The following is an 18,557-nucleotide window of genomic DNA, read 5'->3' on the forward strand; positions in this document are numbered from 1 at the left end:
CTGTCAGGACCCCATCTCAACTCAATGAGCTTTAGCGTCCCCATATCCTGCCTCTGACCCAGCTACACCCACAGACCAGCTCCCAGCTCCAACTCAGTAAGCAGTACCCCCTACCCTGCTAGTGCCCCATCTACACATGCAGCAGCATGTTAAGGAGATGGGCCAGGTCCATACTCCTCCTAATACGCTGACAAGAGCAATGGCTAAAATGATTTCCTGTGAAGATACACAAACACACACAAATAAAAATTTAGTTCACGTGGGTCGGGCACAGTGGCTCATGGCTGCAATCCCAGCACTTTGGGAGGCTGAGGTGCGTGGATCACCTGAGGTCAGGAGTTCGCGGCCAGCCTGGCCAACATGGTGAAACCCCATCTCTACTAAAAATACAAAATTAGCCGGGCGTAGTGGTGTGCGCCTGTAATCCGAGCTACTTGGGAAGCTGAGGCAGGAGAATCACTTGAACCCAGGAGGCAGAGGTTGCAGTGAGCCAAGACCACACCACTGCACTCCAGCCTGGACAATAAGAGCGAAACTCCGTCTCAAAAACAAACAAACAAACAAACAAAAATCTAGCTCATGTATTGTATCCCAATTCAGCCTGGTATACTTACACAGGCTCTTTTTCCTTCACAGTGTCATGGGGTGTGCCAATTCTATGGTCCTACTGGCGCCTGGCCAACACTGACTGAAGACAAGAGCGCCCAACCTTGCAACAGAAACCCTGCTGTGCTGTTTTCCTGGATGGTCTCCACAAGCCCCTCTTCAAATCACACTCATCTTACCAGGGCCACCAGCCACAGCGTCCTGCAGCCCCACTCCTGACAAAAGAAACCTAGAGGAAAGGTGTCATTACCAATCTTTACCCGGGAAAGCCACCCACAGGGCAAGCCTCAGATAAGTCTCGTCGGGAAAGGGAACGGGAAGAGCTCACCCGCAGGGACCTTCACCACCTCCAACAAACCAGATGTTTGTAAAGACGCAAAGCTAACCACAAGTTAATAGTCACCAAACTAAATACTTCTACCTTTTATTCCCTCCTTAATTCCACTGGTATTCATTAACACCCACAACTGAAACATTCTGTAAGCCTATAAATATGTCCTGGACACCTACGACAGGGCAGAAACTGATCTGGACCTGGATATGATTGGAAACACAGAAAATGCTCATGAATGTACACTGCAGTGCAAGAGGAAAGGAAAATCAACAGGAACCGTGGATTCTATTAGGATGACTCGAGGTACAGGAAAGTAACTCCAGGAAAGTGCAGCGGGAGCCTAAAGGTGGAGGGAGGGTTCCACACTCATTTCTGTATCGGGGGTCAAGAAAAGTCTGAAGGGACAAGAAGAAAAATGGCAGCAAATGGGTGAGAAGGTGACAGGGGGCTGGGCCACACAGCCTCAGGGAGGCCAGCACCCAAAAGACACTATAAAATTAATTGTTGAGGGCATCAACCAATCAATAATCAATCAATCAAGAATCAATCAACCAAGATAGTCACTCTCACAAACTCCAGTACTTGCACAACAGGCCTTCGTGGCAGGTCGACTGGGGTTGCCGAGACCCCAAGGCTCTTGGCTGCACCCAGCCTGCCTCCCACAGCACCATTTCCTCAGCCAGGTGTCTCCCAAAAGGGAAGTCAAACCCTCCAGACTACCCTCTGTTGGACACCAGCCCAGGAATGGGGATAAGGCTCAAGATGCTCCCATTCGAGCGAGAGCAGCCCTCTCTGTGTGCCCACACGGCACAAGCAGCATTTGATGTCACTGCAAGGTGCCTCCCCCCATGTCACAGGGCGGCCATCTCCGCGTTCTTATCTATTTGCTGTTCTCACTCTCTTCACAGATCCTCACCTCACCACGCCAGATCTGCCCAAGAACATTGAACCACACTTCAAGACAATAGCCCCTAAAACTCTTGAAGTTTTTATCCCCAGATAATCGGTTTTACTCTTTCTCTCTCATTCTTTCCACGTAATATGATTTTATTTTCTTGAAAAATAATCGTTGGGGCCAGGCACAGTGGCCGACACCTGAATTCCCAGCACTTTGGGAGGCGAAGTTGGCAGGCTCATTTGAGGTTATGAGTTGGAAAACAGCCTGGGCAACAGTAAAACCCCCATCTCTACAAGAAAGAATATAAATCAATCAATCAATCAATCAATCAATCAATCGTTATCCCCCTCAAGGGATTCTTATCGTATGGGCATGGTTCACGTGCTCAGACATGAATCTGATCCTCACACAACCCCTTGATGAGTTTCAGTTATTGTCCTCATGTGGCAGACCAGCAAACTGAAGCACAGGGAAGCAGTGGAACTGAGGTCTGAACTCACATCAGCCTGGCTCTGGAGATCACAGGCTTAACCTCTGAGCCTCTCAGAAATCAATCGACGTGGCCTTCATCTTCACGAATAGGACACTGAATCGGCTGTGGCACTGACTCATGTTGATGAAGCACTCAGGAGCTGACAGAGTCCTTTTATGTCCCTTGACTCACACGTTCCTCCGAACAGCCTGTGAGCAGGGCCAGCCAGGCCTCACTGCCCACTTTACAGTCCGAAGAATCAAGCCCAGAGACAACGAGACCCACTGGGTCCCGGCCTGCTGCTTCGTCTCGGGGCGCCAGCTCCCATCCCTAACATTACCTACATCATCTATGTAAAGGACACACCTTGTTGTCTCTTTACCTTGTTGTCAATCTGCCCCCCATGTAAGATATCCCCCCCAACACAAGGCACGTGTAGAAAGGAAAATGTCTCTGCATCGCCATCAAATACTCAAACGGATCATATTACAGAATATTGCAAAATGAAAGGAAAGAAAGAAGATGGTACCGATCCCTCAAAAACATCCGAAGTCTAACTCAGGAAACCCTCTTAAGTACTTGTGTGTGTGAGCAGACCCCAGCAGTGGGGCCACTCATCACCATGTAAACCAGGAGCACCCTCCCAAGAACCCCAGGTCCCCCACATACATGGCTGTGACTGACCAGGACTTCTTTGTCCCTCACTGGCCCAGCAGCCTGGTGGGAGTTGTCCACCTGTGTGTGGGTGACCAGCAGCTAACACAGTAGGCGCCTGACGCATGCTAGCCACAGTGAGCCGGCCGGAGGGGCGAGGGTGATATGAGAGCCTGCCTGTCCACGCTCACCCTAGGTTAGGGGCCGCCTGGCTGAGTCACGCTGAGGCCAGTCTTCGACCCTATCCTCTGAACAGAGTTCCTCACATTTCTTAACATTTCAGGCCTGCCAGTGTCCCAGGGTTGCTGATACCCGCGTTGGCTCCTTGAAGCACAGCACTGCCCCTTCCCTGGCTTCGATGATGTGGAATCAGAAGCTGCCACGCCCAGGCAGACCTTGAGCACCCAGAGAGCAGCATTACATCCATCTGAATAAACCGACAGAAAACAACCCCACCACTTAACATAAAATTCCAGATCACAGTTACTGCAAAACAAATACTTGGATTTATGAGCTTGGCTACACTGCTCAGTGAGTTTTAAAAATCAAAATCCACCAGCACAATCAACTAACATAACCCAGACATCCTGACAACCCAGACCATTGAGAAACATCTGGGAGGGGTCCAGGCCTTCTTCCCAGCCACAGAGTTAGAAAACAGGAAGGATTTCAGTCAAAATCCACGAGTAAAGTCCATGTGGAGGCGGCTGAGAAATGCGATGCATTGCAACAGGGGAGCAGAATTTAGAGGCAGGGAAGTGCTACTTCCCATCAGATAACCACCATCGACCAGAAATTATTCAGACGAAGTTTGGCCTGGGCGCGTCCTCCCGCTTTGGTGCTTCTGGAAGGTTATGTCATGTTGCCACCTCTCTGGATGGGGCAAGTCTGATGGGAGGGCTGAGCTCAGTGCCCGGGTGGGGGTCAACCCCAGGGTGGGGCTGGGCTTGGCCTCAGGGTGAGGGACTCACCACCTCCAATTGTTCTGGAAAGAACTTTGGAAATAACATCTGCAGCCATTTCACATGGATTTGCCACAGAAGAACTGATCAATGAGCCAGGTGTTTATCTGCACAAATTCATCCGGATTGTCATGCAACTTACATTCCCTGTGCATCTACTGGGTTCTAGGCCCTTTGCTGAGACTCAGGATACCCAAGAGACAGCAGTGCATCACATCATAGCAGGGGCAGTCAGCCCAGGGGAGCAGACAGATTCATAAACAAATGATCAGGACTTGGCAAGTTCCTCCAGGATCCTGACAATGTCCACACTCCCTGCCCCACCCACCTTCCCAGAATTGCCTGTCCTTCCTCTGTGCTCCCAAGGATGCTGCAAATATCTCCAATAAAGCACTCCTCACACGGGATCCTGTTGCTGCTCACAACTCCAGCCCATTAGACTCCGAGCCCTTTGAAGCTTTCGTCACCGTGGGCATCGCAATGCACCAGCCACCACACCTGCTCAGTAAAAGTGTGCTGCTGAGGGTTCACCCTGCAAGACAAGACAGCACTCCACTTGGGGACGGAGGTGTCTGCTCTGTGCACAGGCACCTGGTAAACAACACAGAGCCAGTCCCTCAGCCTCCTGGGCTCCAGCTGAGGGCGGAGAATCACTGCCCCAGTGAACATCCGGATGGCTAGCTAGTCACTGGCCTTGGATAGTACCGGAGGGAAAAGGGCAGATGCTAGGGGACACAGTGACAGGGCAGGGAGGCACCTTCCTGAGGACCTGGTGCTTGAGCTGAAACCTAAAGGATGAGGAGCAGCAGACAGAGCAGCGCCGCTCAACAAAAGGTCAAAAATGAGCCCTGTGCAGCCGGCCTTTCAAAGCACCTGGGGGAGTCAGGAGAGACCAAATAAGGCAGGTACAGCCTCAGAAGGGCCACCATGAGGATGTAGGCACAGGTTCTTCCCACTGGATGGTTTACGGTTTCCCAGGGTTGTTTTCTGAGTACAAACAGGAAAGGAGCAGAGAGGCAAACACGAGAGTGGATCTCAAAGGCATCCCAGCCTGGCAGACAAAGGGCCAGATCCAGGGAAGCTGGGTTAGGAAGGAGGAACGGGAGGTTTGCAGGGCAATGGAGACGGGAGCCCAGCCTCCTGGAAGAAGGCCAGCAAGGGCGGAGCAGCAGGTAGGGCTGGGAGCCGGAGCCTGGCCAGGGGCTCTCCCATTCAGTGGATCTGGGTTATAGGTATCAGCAGGGATGGGATGCCTGCCCCCCAAAAGTGGGGACACCATATCCCTCTGCCTCCTCAGAGGCAAGCAGGATCATAGATTTGTTGCTTGGATTAAGTTAGAAAACTAAACCCTCTGTGTATCAGCAGCCTTTGAAGGCCAAGGGCTCTCGACGGGTGACATTCCCTGGTGTGTCTCCCTAACACATTTCAGATCTGCCCGCCTCTGAGTCTTAAGCCTCTGCACTGGTAGTCAGTCCTACCCACGCCCCCAGGCCAGCCTCTGTGTAACTTCCTATCCCCCAGTACTCCTGCTCTGATGACGGAGGCTTATCTCAGCTGCCTCAGCTTGCACCATGACACCTCCTGTCCACAGGGCACCTTGGCCTCAAGAGACCATGGCATCTCAGGCTTGGGAGCATCCCCAAACACCTCCTGATCTCTAGCACACATATTAACTTAACATAACTGAAAAAGCTAATGAAAACAATCATGTCTAAAAGACTTCTGAAATATGGAATCCTGCATGATTTTTAGAAAGAATTTCTATTGTTTATTAACATAATTCCTAGAGTTATGTGCACAAAAACATGATGTCTCTGTCAGTTTGGGCTACCATTTAAAAATTACCCTAAACTAGGTGGCTTATAAACAGTTGCTTATTTCTCACAGCTCTAGAGGTTGCAAGTCTAAGGTCAAGGCACCACAGATGCGGTGTCTGGAGAGGACCCACTTCCTGGTTCGTACATGGCGCCTCCTTACCACATCGTCACATAGCCAAAGGGGCAAGGAAGCTTTCTAGGGTCCCTTTCATAAGGGCCCTAATCCCACCCATGAGGCTGCACCCACATAACATAATCACCTCCCCAGGGCCCCTACCTCCTAATGCCACCATCCCATGGAGAGTTAGAATGTCAACATAAGAATTTCGGGGAGACAAAAACATCCTGACCATAACACAGGGCACACATGGGGCAGTTCCAAAACACTATCCCACAGAAAGAAGAAGGCAGACACTTCTCTAACAGGAGAAGTCCTCAGCATCTCAGTGCACACATGCCCAAAGGCACAACACTCACCACGTTCTAAAGCCAACAGCACCAGAAACCAGAGGTGGGCCCGTCCCTTGAGTCAGAATGCCTCTGCCTCCAATGGTGCCCATGGCTGCTGTTTCCTCCCAATGCCTCCACCAAGCACCTTGACTGGGGGTCCCTCCTCGGGGATGGAGCCTGCAAGTGCTCCCTGAAGGAAGGTAGCCTTCCTTCCTCCAGAAGGGGAAGGTTTCTTTCATCTGGGTCGGCTCTCCGTTCCTTCTCCTGATAATGAGCCTCCTGCCATGAACTCAACACGACATGCAGCTTCCCAAGCCTACCACATCCTTAGCTTCTGCCAGTTCTCTCTGCAAAAAGCAAATGGCTGCTTGCCACCACCAACCACAAAGAAAGGACCCAGGGAACCATGGGGACAGTCCCTACTGAAGCCCACCAGGCCAGAGGGCTCAAGGCAGAAGAGTTTCACCACATGGGACTGATAAGAGGACAGCAAGGAGTGAGGGAGGAATTCAGACACACACACACAAGAATACACATGCATGCACTGCATGCACCCAGGCTGGAAAGGTGAGCACAACTCACCACACTACCCCCAGCACTCACAGCCAGCAAGCTCAGGGCAACTCTTCGGGGAGAAGCTGAATCAGCACCTTCTGAAAAGGGGGAACATCCAGGGTGCGGTGCAGTGCAGCGCTACCTGCCAGCATGAAGCAGCTGTCTGCTAGGGAGGTGGTGGTCCTCCCCTGCCTCCCTGGCCTGGCAGACCAGGATCTTTCACGTACAACCCTCCCTGACTCCCAACTCTGCACCACTGGGTCTGCATTTTCATGCCCATTTTAGGGTTGAGAAAATGGGCTTCGCAAAAGCCTAATGTCCCAAACTGCCCAGGATGTGAGTGGCACACCCAGAACTTGAACCCACAGCCTGATCTCTTTCTACTGCCTCTAGACAAGACATCCCATCCCAGCGGAGGGGCCCAGAGCCACAGACAGGGACACAGGGAGAGCAGGTGTCTGTGTGCCCATAACGCCTGCATCCTGGCTGCCCCTGGACAGGAACCAGCCTAAAAAAGGCAATGAGAGCAGCAATGTGGCCCTGCGGTGGAAAGTGAGCTGTGGGGGAGGAGGAGGTGAAGAAGAGAGGGATAAATCAGGCATGAGAAGAGGGGTGAAGTCACCTAACATCATAGCTGTTCATGAGTGATTTTCTTCAAGGAATAAAAAAAAGTATGTGCCTTTTTTTTCCCTTGTTACCTCCACTGACCAAGAATCTATTTCACCAATGAGAAAAACCAGTGCTACACTGGGTTTCTTGGAGTAGAGGAGCATTAGCCAAACAGGACAGGAGATAACGCTGCACGAGGTACTGGCAGCCCTATTGCTTGTCCATGTTGATTACATGCGGGGTCCTCCAGGCCAAGGTGGGCCTCGAATCCTCGGAGGATTCTAGGTGACGCTCTAGGTGTCTCACTGCCTTACACCAAAGCAGAACTCCAGAGAGTTCCAAGAGGAGGTGGGAAAGCATCGATACCAACAGAAACCAATAGATGGGTCACAGGGCCACCACACTGGGCCTTGTTCTCATGAGTGCCTGGATGTTGCCAGAAGCGTGTGAAATTTAAACCATTATCTGGAGATAGCATGCCTTACTGCATCTTCCTTAACAACCAGATGACACACAGCAAGATAAGCCTGTTGAACATCTTGTCCAGATAGAGCACTATTTATTCTCTTCTCCTTCAAGAACAAAAGCAGCTCCTGTGCGCATGCACGTTTCCTCTGTCTCTATCTCCCTCAAGATAAGATAACGGACGTCATAGAGCAGCTGAACTCTACAAAGTGGTCTGAACAGGAGAGATGCTCTCACATGTTCCCTCACTACATGGAATATCTGTGTGCTCAAGCAAATGCATTCATGCAGATGCATGCACGCATGCATACACATGGAATCACAGGTCTGTGCACTGCATGTCCTCATATGCATGAAGTCAATCATGCATGCATGCACTGCACCCACACACTCACACACACTCAGGCACATACACACCACTCTGGCAAGCCTCCTCACCCCTCCCTAGTATTTCTGGCAGGCCTCCTCACCCCTCCCTAATATTTCACACACCACAAATTTAAAATGCCACAAAACAGAGTTCATCTGGAACCAGAGGATCAATCTGCGGTCCTTCCCTGGGCCTTTTGAGTGTGTGTAACTGCAGGACAGAGGAAGAGACTCAAGTCCCAACACAGGGAAGGCACCAAGACGATGATCCTCCAAGATCAAGAAAGAAGACAGGCTCCCAGCTGTCCAAGACGCACTTGTGCGTTTCACAGCTGGAGGCCGTGCTTTCTGCAAGCTCTTCTGTTTCATTGGTTCTATTTACTTTGAAAATAGTCAATACTACTTAAATGGCAGGAACAGAACACTGAAGTACTAAAGAGGATGTCTGAGATAACTCCTCAGTAAACTCAGTTCTCATTTGTACAAAGGAAAAATTACTCCTCAAGCGGTACAACCAACGCAATGCAGCCCAAGCCACTGTGGTAAGTCGTGCAAAAGGCCTCTGTGTCTAAGGAGCTCCCTCACTGGATTACAGCTCAAGGATGTGTGATGCAGAGGCTAACCAAACACACACGCGGCATCAGCCATGTGAAGCTACCCACAGTGGGTTCCCTTGAGAGCAATCCCAACACCAGTAACAAAACAAAGTGCCACAACACTGGCTGTGCACTGTCTTCTGCCCTTGCAACAGCCCTTACTCTAAGTCCTAGACCCAGAGTGAGGAGAATTTGCCCTGTCAGGGGCAGGACCAGGACCCAGCTCTGTCTGACCTCCGCCTTTGCTCCTAAATCAGACCTGTCCCCACATAGCACCTGACAGGCAGAAGTCAGTTCATGGGGAACCTTTGGCTGTGCAACTTTGCTGGAGATGTCATCACAGGGTGAGGAAGCCGAGAACAAGCCCACGGTGTCCCTGCTGGTGCCATGCTGCTCATGACAGCTCTCCCAACATCGCCCAGTGGCTCCACGGGCACAGGACCAGGGCTCTCGGATCAACACCAGGCCCTGAAAGCTCTGATTCCCAGGCTCTCTGGGCTGCTGGTTTCATGGTTCCAATTCAATGACGACTTTCCTTTTCCTTCTTTTCACACTTGGGAGTCAAAGTTAGAGACCAAAATTTTAAAATATGAGCATTTCTATGAGAATGACATTTGAAGATGGAGAGACTCCTTGGGCTTCTATTTTTGCCGTGTTCCTGGAAAGGCACAAAGCCCCTACTGGACCCTGTAGGATATGTGGGACACAGAGAGGCCACTATATTTGCCCACAGACATCTTAGAGCAAGCTTGATGGAGGGCGCTAGTCCGAGAGCACCGGTGCAATTTCTCATCCCCTTACACCTGCAGGTCCCAAACACAAAGGGCCACTACATTTGGCTGACATGGCCCTCCTGAACTGGACAAGTTATGAAGGGGAATGGCCAGTGACAGGCCACGGCATTCACAGATGACCAAGATATCACCCAGTGCAGTGCCATTTGCAAATATGGGCTTAAAACACAGTGGCTCACACCTGTAATCCCAGCACTTTGGGAGGCTAAGGCAGGAGAATCACTCGAGGCCAAGAGTTCAAAACCAGCCTGGACAACATAATGAGACTCTGTCTCTAAAAAAGTAAGAAAATTAGCTGGGCATGTGGTGCACGCCTACAGTACAGCTACCGGAGAGGGTGAGGTGGGAGGATGGCTTGGGCCCAGGAGGTCAAGGCTGCAGTGAGCCCTGATCATGTCACTGCACTCCCATCTGGATGACAGAGTGAGACCCTGTCTCAAAAAAAAAAAAAAAAAAAAAAAGGTTTTAATCACAGGATGTCATATCAGTTGGCTCAGAGTACACTATAGCTCCTGTTCTCTGCCTTGGATGCAGATCTAGATGAATTACACAGATGGCTCCCTGGTCTTTGGCTTCTACTTAGACACCAGGGTGGCAGGTACCCACCACTTATCCAACACATTCTTCAGCACTGACTTCTCCAAGGGGCCAAATCATAGGGGGACACCCGAGTCTTCTCACGTAGGCTCAGGCCTTTGAATTGCAAAAGAATCCCAAGAGCCCCTTAGAGGCCCCTGGTCACATCCTCAACCCATTAAGGTTTGACTGCATGCATCTTTCCACCATAGGCACCCTACTCTAAAAAGGTCATCAGGGACCACCTGCTGGAGGTCTGCAGGGAGGAAGGCACTGAGGGGAAGGTCCCAACAGCACAGAAGCCTACAGGCTGAGACTCTGCACATTTTCTAGAGGAAATCTCCAACCCTGCAGATGAAATGACCCCAAAGAGCAGCCCCAGCACTCTCCAAGGGCCTCGTTCTCCTAGTGACTCCCTCTGTGTGGTGTACGCCATTGGTCCTCCCAGCAGTCCATGCCCCCCACCATTCTCACATTCATTACAGTCACACGTCTCTTACTAGATTTATTAATGCGCAGTCACAAAAAAGAATTGGCAAGTTCCATTCATTACTTGATGTCTAAATATCAAGTACCCAAGCTGGTGGCTTAGTTTAGTGACAGAATCTGAAAGAGGCCATACCAAAATGAACCCAAATTCTAAAAACAGAAAAATTTCATTTGCAAACTTGAGTAAGAGATCTAAAAGTCAAACTAAATAACCTGAGTTACTGACACTTCAGAACAGACCCGAGAATAAATTATTAATTTACAAACTGCTGCCTCCTCTCCCATCGGGGAACTCTGCTCTTTCTGTAAAAATGTCCTCATGAGCACCTATCTGTGTAAATACAGTTGGCCCCTGCTAAGTAAGGGGATGGGGGGGAGGGGAACACATAAGCTAAGAAGGGGAATTCCATGATCTAACTTTCGGAAACTCCGGAAAAAAAAAGTTTTCATTTTGTTTTTTGTTTGTTTTGCTTTGGACTAATCAGCAAGAGAATCATAAACACAGACTTACCTCGGCATGAAATACCTTGACCGTCAATAATTTGTTTGCAAACTCCACACACTTTGGATTTTTTAAAGGCCTTGTTCTTAAAAGTGTGCAGACTTGAGGTTAATTCTTCTGGCTGAAAAAGTAAAGGAAGACATTGTCAACGTTTCATCTCATAGTTTGTTTCTTTTTTCTTTTCCTTTTCGGGAGATAATAAATCTAGTGGAATTTGTAAAGAGCAAAAACAGGAACTTCACCAAGCGAACAGAGAACAATAAACCATTTCGGTGTCTCGGGTCCCAACACGACCCATGGATACCCTGTTAGCATTCCCAGTTCCAGAGTCCTAGACGGATGTTCACTCTCACCTAACTCATCAATCCCCACATGGGGTGCCTAGAAACATTACATCAACCAACATCACCACCTGAAAATGCACTCCCTTCCAGACTTGAGCCACAGATCCACCCACTTCTGGGACCAAGTAATCCACACACACTTCTAGACTCTCAACCCTTTATTTTCTGGAAAGATTAATTAGCAAAACAGCACAATTATGTTACGAGGAAGTCAACTGGCTTTCCTGGTTCAAAGGTGTTCCAGAATCACTATGAAGCTGTTGAGCCTCTCTGAGCTCTTCTGCAGAAGAAGAGGCAGTCCAGCCTGTGACACACATGTGGTTCTTCCTCAAACACAATTACAAGCATTAGCACTTGGGAAAATTAACCCCTCAGCTACCTATTCATGTTTATACAGCCAAGGCTCACCACTATATGATAACCTTGTAAGAATTCAATTTGCTTTTAGAGTCAAGCACCAATCATACCTATTTGCTGATATGTGACTGTGTATTCTGTCAGAACCTAATATCCATATGGATTCACTGAGGCCATTGCTCACCCACTGGAATAATTAAATGTCTTTGAAAAGACAAAATGGTATTTAGAATGTGGAATAAATGGTACAACTACTTTAGAAAACAGTTTGACAATTTCTTATAAACTTAAACATACACCTATCCTATGACTCAGCAATTCCATTCTTATTTACACTAAAGACAAATAAAAGCCTATGTCCACAAGAGAAAGAATGGTCATAACAGCTTTATATAACCCAAATGTCCATCATAAGAACAGATAAAAATAACTATGGTATATCCATACAATGGAATACTGTTCAGGAATATATAAGCACAAACCACTACAAGTGTAACAACATGGATGAACATCAAAAAGCATTACCCTAACTGAGAGATGCCAGGTGCAGGAGTACACAGTGAGTGACCCAATTTACAGACTGTTCACAAGCAGGCAGTCTACCTTAATAGAATTAATAATGGTTACCTCGAAGGGTGTGTGTAGTGTCTACAAAGGGCATGAGGAGGCTTTCTTGGTGGAGAAAGTGTTTGAATTCCCACTCTGGGTGATGCTTACACAGGGATACCCGTATTTAAAGTCCTTAAGCTGCAAGCCTAAGATTTTTACATTTTACTCTCTAAAGACTTATAAGAAAGTTGAAAATACAGTATGTTAATAAAGACACAATCCTGGAAAAATACTAGTAATATAGTGTTGAAGATATGGTAAAATAATGTTAAGCTATGTGACAGCATTTTTATTTTTAAAAAAAAATATCAGCCGGGCACAGTGGCTCAGGCCTGTAATCCCAGCACTTTGGGAGGCCGAGGTGGGCAGATCACGAGGTCAGGAGATCGAGAACATCCTGGCTAATACAGTCAAACTCAGTCTCTACTAAAAATACAAAAAATTAGCCAGGTGTGGTGGTGGGCGCCTGTAGTCCCAGCTCCTCGGGAAGCTGAGGCAGGAGAATGGCGTGAACCCAGGAGGCGGAGCTTGCAGTGACCTGAGATTGCACCACTGCACTCCAGCCTGGATGACAGAGAGAGACTCCAGCTCAAAAAAAAAAAAAAAAAAAATCTATACGGCTGGGCATGGTGGCTCACACCTGTAATCCTAGCACTTTGGGAGGCTGAGGCGGGTTGATCACCTTAGGTCAGGAGTTCGAGACCAGCCTGGCCAATATAGTGAAACCCCATCTCTACTAAAAATACAAAAATTAGCTGGTCGTGGTGGTACGTGCCTGTAGTCCCAGCTATTCAGGAGGCTGGGGCAGGAGAATCGCTTGAACTCAGGAGGCGGAGGTTGCAGTGAGCCAAGATTGCGCCACTGCAGTACAGCCTGGGTGATAGAACGAGACTCCATCTATAAATTTCCTCTTTTGATTTGATGTAGTACCAGGAACTGGACTTATCCTCACTTGCAATAACCAAAAATTGTAGAAAATACATGAAAAGATGTCTTTAAGGCACTACACAGAAAATGGAGAATGGTGATACCTCAAAGACAAGAAAGAATAAAGCAAACTCCACAACTGCCCCTAGATTGCTGCCCTGAGTGGGTTTCCAGGATGTGGCTAAGGAAGAGAGACCCCGGGTTGAGCCCAGAGTACTGCCTGGGTTGGGGAGAAGGCACTAAGAGTCCAGGGAGAAGAAGGCAGCAAGAGTTTGCTAGACAGAGTACCACAGAACAGAGAACTGCAAGGAGCTCTGAAGACCCACCTGCCTGCAGAAGGTCCCTTTTGAAGTCTTCAGTTGAGTACTGATGAGTCCAAACACACACACGTGTGTGTGTGTGCGCGCATGTATGTGTATGCTACCCAAGCTGGGGAAAGAACCACCAGACAGGATTAGAAGAAACAGTGTCCAGTGCTCACACAGAGCTGGAAAGAGTGCCTATTTGATAGACCAGGAAACCTCAAAATTCACGGAGGATCTCATAGAAAACAAAGGATCTTGCCCACTAGAGAGGAATAATTAACTCTAGACTGGGGGAAATAATTAGCTCTAGACTAAATACTCCTCCTGTCTTCCCACCCTATCAGAAAACCACTATCAAAAAGAATCAAACTCTTCCCAAGTAATTTAACTGCAACCCAGAACAAAGCTCAAGAATACCTGCAGGAATACAAATAATATTCAGCACAAAAATACCTAGCCCCAAGGTAAGGTTCTCGGTGTCTACTACCTAGTCTAAAATTATCAGGCACTCAGAGACAGGAAAACACGGCTGATAATAAGAAAACAAAAAAATCAATCAACTGAAACTGCCCCAGAACTAACAGAGATGTTGGAATTAGTAGGCAAGGATGTTAAAAAGGGCTCTTATAACTATTCTGTATGCTAAAAAGTTAAGTAGAGACCTGAAAAACATAAAAAGATCCAAATCAAAGAAAATGTAAGAATATGAGATGCAAGATACACTAGATGAGATTACTGGTAGATTAGATCCTGCAGAAGCACAGGTGAATGAACTTGAAGACATCACAGTACAAACCTCCCAACATAAACACACAGAGATGAGACAACCTAAATAAATAAATAAACAAACATCAGTAAGCTGTGGGAGAACTTTGAACAACATAACATACATGTAACGGACACTTTGACAGAGAAGGGCAGGAAAGCGGGAATCTTTGAAAAAACAATGGCTGAAACGTTTTCAAACCAGGAGGAAAATTATAAACCCACAGATCCAAGAAACTCAATAAATTTCTTGGCCAAGCCCGGTAGCTCACACCTGTAATCCGAGCTCTTTGGGAGGCAGAGGCGGCTGGATCACCTGAGGTCAGGGGTTCCAGACCAGCCTGAGCAACACAGTCTACTAAAAATACAAAAAATCAGCCGGGCATGGTGTCTACTAAAAATACAAAAAGTTAGCCGGGCATAGTGGTGGCACCTGTAATCCCAGCTACTCGGGAGGCTAGGGCAGGAGAATTGCTTGAACCCAGGAGGTGGAGGTTGCAGTGAGCCGAGATTGCACCATTGCACTCCAGCCTGGGCAACAAGAGCAAAACTCTATCTCAAAAAAAAAATATATATATACACACACACATACACATCTATATATATAGACATGTAGATATATATGTGTCTACATATATGTATGTCTAGCACAAGAAATGTGGCAGGAACTACCCCAAGGCATAAGGCATACAATAATCAAATTGCTTAAACCCAGTAACAAAGAAAAAAACCTTAAAAACAACCACTGGGCCAAAAGACACGTTACATGCAGGGGACCAACCATTAGGACAGCAGGTTTCTCATTGTTCTAAAAAATATAAGTGAGAAGACAGCAGTGTAATAGAAAATACCGAAAGATGGACACAAAGAAGAGAACAGACACCAAGGCCTACTTGAGGGTGGAGGGTGGGAGGAGGGTGGAGGGTGGGAGGAGGGTGGAGGGTGGGAGGAGGGTGGAGGGTGGGAGGAGGGTGAAGACTGAAAAACCACCTCCATCGAGTACTATGCTTATTACCTGGGGGAGGAAATAATCTGTACACCAAACCCCCATGACACACAACTTACCTATATAATAAACCCGCACATGCACCCTGAACCTAAAAGTTAAAAAAAAAAAACAAAATAAAATAAAACAAAATACTGAAAGAAAACCTGTCAGTCTAGAATTCTGTACTCAACAAAAATAGCTCTTAAAAATAAAAGTGAACCAAAAACTTATTAAAATATGTAAAAAAAAAAAAAAAAAAAAAAAGATACACAAATAAAGACCCCAAAAAAAAAAACCCCAGCCGACACATACAACATATTAAAGACAGTGCTTGGGCAAAAAGGACACGGCAGATGGAATTATGGCTTTATACCCACAAATGAAGAGCACCAGAAATGCTAATTATACAGGTAAATGTATGAGTTTTTCTTACTATTTAAAGCTCATCAAAACATAATTAACTGTTTAAACAATAGTGTAATGTGACATATGACATACTTTTATGTAAAAGTAAATTTTCTGATGAAATGGCACAAAGTTCAGGAAAGAAGAAAAGGAAATATACTACTGATGACAGCGGTTGCTACTATCACGCTGGCTGCAGCAGGGGGGCGTGGCTGGGGCTGCACTCTCCATGGAGCCGATGGGAGTCACGATGGGAACTCCCTGGGTGCCACTGCAGCTGCCCAAACTGCAGCTGTAGATACAAGCTTCCCTGTGTTCTGGGATGGGGCCACAAGCAGGCAGAATCTGCACCCCCAGGGTGCAGCTGCAGCCGCCATCCAGGGCTGCAGACCTGGGCCTCCCACTCCACCAAGCAGGCAGGAACCGGAGACAAGCAGGAGCTCCCTGAGTGCAGGCAGCTGTAGCCACCCTCCCAGGCACAGGACCGAGGCATCTCTAAGACCTGCACCCTCGGGAGCATGGGAAGCCCCCCTTCCCATCACTGCTGGCTCAGGAGTGTCTGTTCTGGCTGCCTGGCTTGTCTCCTCTCCTGGCCCCCCACCTCTGATCTCAGAGTGGGATTGGGGAGGAGTTCCAAGGCCTTGAATGGCAGCAGGAGGCAAAGTCCTGGGCAGAAGGGGGTGGGTCCTCAGTAAGGCCCCACCTTCAGGCCAGGGAGGGCCTGTAGGCTGGGGACGGGCTGCAGGTCCCACAGACTGGAATAGGGACTCATGGTGCCTCTTCCAGCCCGCCCATGGCCACCCATGGACCAATCAGCAGGCACTTCCTCTCCTCCAAGGGCTTTTCCAGGTTCAGCCAGAGCAAGAGAGAGGACAGAGAGAATGGGTAGACCACAAGAGACCAGCTGCACAGAGAAGCTAACCTCTCTGCTGAGAGCTTCAGAGACCTGCAGAGATGTTGGGACTTGCAGCTGCAGAGGAACTACCCTCTCTAGGGCCTCCTCTCTGCTGAGAGCAGCAGAGGCCGGGATGACCTGCCTACAGAGACGAGGACACTGTGGGTCTCCTCTAAGCTGTTTAACACTTAATAAAATTTATCTTCATCTTCTTCACCCTTCCCCTGTCTGCATACCTCATTACTCGTGGACACAGGACAAGAACTCAGGCAAAGATGTCACTGGCCACAGAGGTTTCCAGCCAGCAAATGGACACTCCAAAGATCCCATAACACTATTATAAGGCTCTCGTGGTATTCATGGAGTGGATATAGTATCACTTGAAGGTAGCCTATGATGTTACAGAGGTATAGTATAAACCCTAGAGCAACCACTAAAATCATGAACTATAGGTAATAAGCAAACAAGAGAGATAAAATGAAATAATAAAAAGTATTCAATTAATCCAAATGGCAAAAGGAAATAAGAGAAAAAGCAGAACAAATAATAGGTAGGAGAAATAGAAAACAAGTAGCAGGATGACAGATTCAAACCTTGCCACATTAGTAATCATATTTATGTAAATAGTCTAAATATCTCAATTATAAGTCAACAAAAGTTGTCAGATTATATATATATATTTATATATATATATGTATTTTTTTTTTCCCGAGTCTTGCTCTGTTGCCCACACTGGAGTACAGTGGCTCAATCTTGGCTCACTGCAACCTCTGCCTCCGCCTCCCAAGTAGCTGGGATTACAGGTGCCTGCCACCGTGCCCAGCTACTTCTTGTATTTCTAGTAGAGACAGGGTTTCACCATGTTGGTGAGACTGGTCTCAAACTCCTGACCTCATGATCCACCTACCTCAGCCTCCCAAAGTGCTGGGATTACAGGCGTGAGCCCCCACACCAGGCCATTTTTTTTTTTTTTTAAGACAAAGGCTAGAAAAGAGAGGTACCCTTGCTGACTTTAATCAAAGGGAAGTTGGAGTGGCTATATTAGACAAAATAGGCTACAGATCAAAGAAAATTACCAAGGATATAGAAAGTCCTCTCATAATAATAAAAGGATTGATTCATCAAGAACACGTAACAATCCTAAACGTGTAATCACTGATATGGTTTAACTAAGTCCCCACCCAAATCTCATCTTGAATTCCCATGTGGTGTGGGAGGGACCCAGTGGGAGGTAACTGAATCATGGGGGCAGGTCTTTCCTGTGGTGTTCTCGTGATAATGAATAATTCTCATGAGATCTGATGGTTTTATAAGGGGGAGATTCTCTGCACAAACTCTCTCTCTTTGCCTGCTGCCATGTGAGATGTGCCTTTCACCTTCCAAAATGATTGTGAGGCCTTCCCAACACGTGGAACTGAGTCCATTAAGCCCTTTTTCCTGTATAAATTGCCCAGTCTCAGGTATGTCTTCATTAGCAGCATGAAAATGGACCAATACAATCACCTAATAAAAAACTTCATGGCCAGGCGTGGTGGCTCATGCCTGTAATCCTAGCACTTTGGGAGGCCGAGGCGGGTGGATCACCTGAGCTCAGGAGTTGAAGACCAATCTGGCCAACACGGCAAAATCCCATCTCTACTAAAAATACAAAAATTAGCCAGGCGTGGTGGCAGGCACCTGTAATCCCAGCTACTTGGGAGGCTGAGGCAGGAGAATTGCTTGAACCAGGGAGGCGGGGACTGCAGTGAGCTGAGATTATGCCATTGCATTCCAGCCTAGGTTGACAGAGTGAGACTCTGTCTCAAAAAAAAAAA

General features: G+C 47.8%; 1 protein-coding gene across 8 annotated transcripts in view; it reads right to left on the reverse strand.

Annotated features, from left to right (window-relative positions):
- TNS3 (tensin 3) overlaps positions 1 to 18,557 on the reverse strand; it is a 310,203-nt gene that overhangs the window by 241,214 nt on the left and 50,432 nt on the right. For all 8 annotated transcript variants that reach the window (XM_030932723.1, XM_030932719.1, XM_010374408.2 and 5 more), the window contains exon 2: positions 11,158 to 11,269. Coding sequence is in view for 3 of the 8 variants with exons in the window: in XM_030932718.1 (XP_030788578.1) it covers positions 11,158 to 11,269 (112 nt within the window). In the remaining 5 variants the exon portion in view is untranslated. The remainder of the gene's footprint in view (positions 1 to 11,157; positions 11,270 to 18,557) is intronic.

This window comes from Rhinopithecus roxellana, chromosome 6 (genome assembly GCF_007565055.1).
Source record: "Rhinopithecus roxellana isolate Shanxi Qingling chromosome 6, ASM756505v1, whole genome shotgun sequence".
Taxonomy (NCBI): domain Eukaryota; kingdom Metazoa; phylum Chordata; class Mammalia; order Primates; family Cercopithecidae; genus Rhinopithecus; species Rhinopithecus roxellana.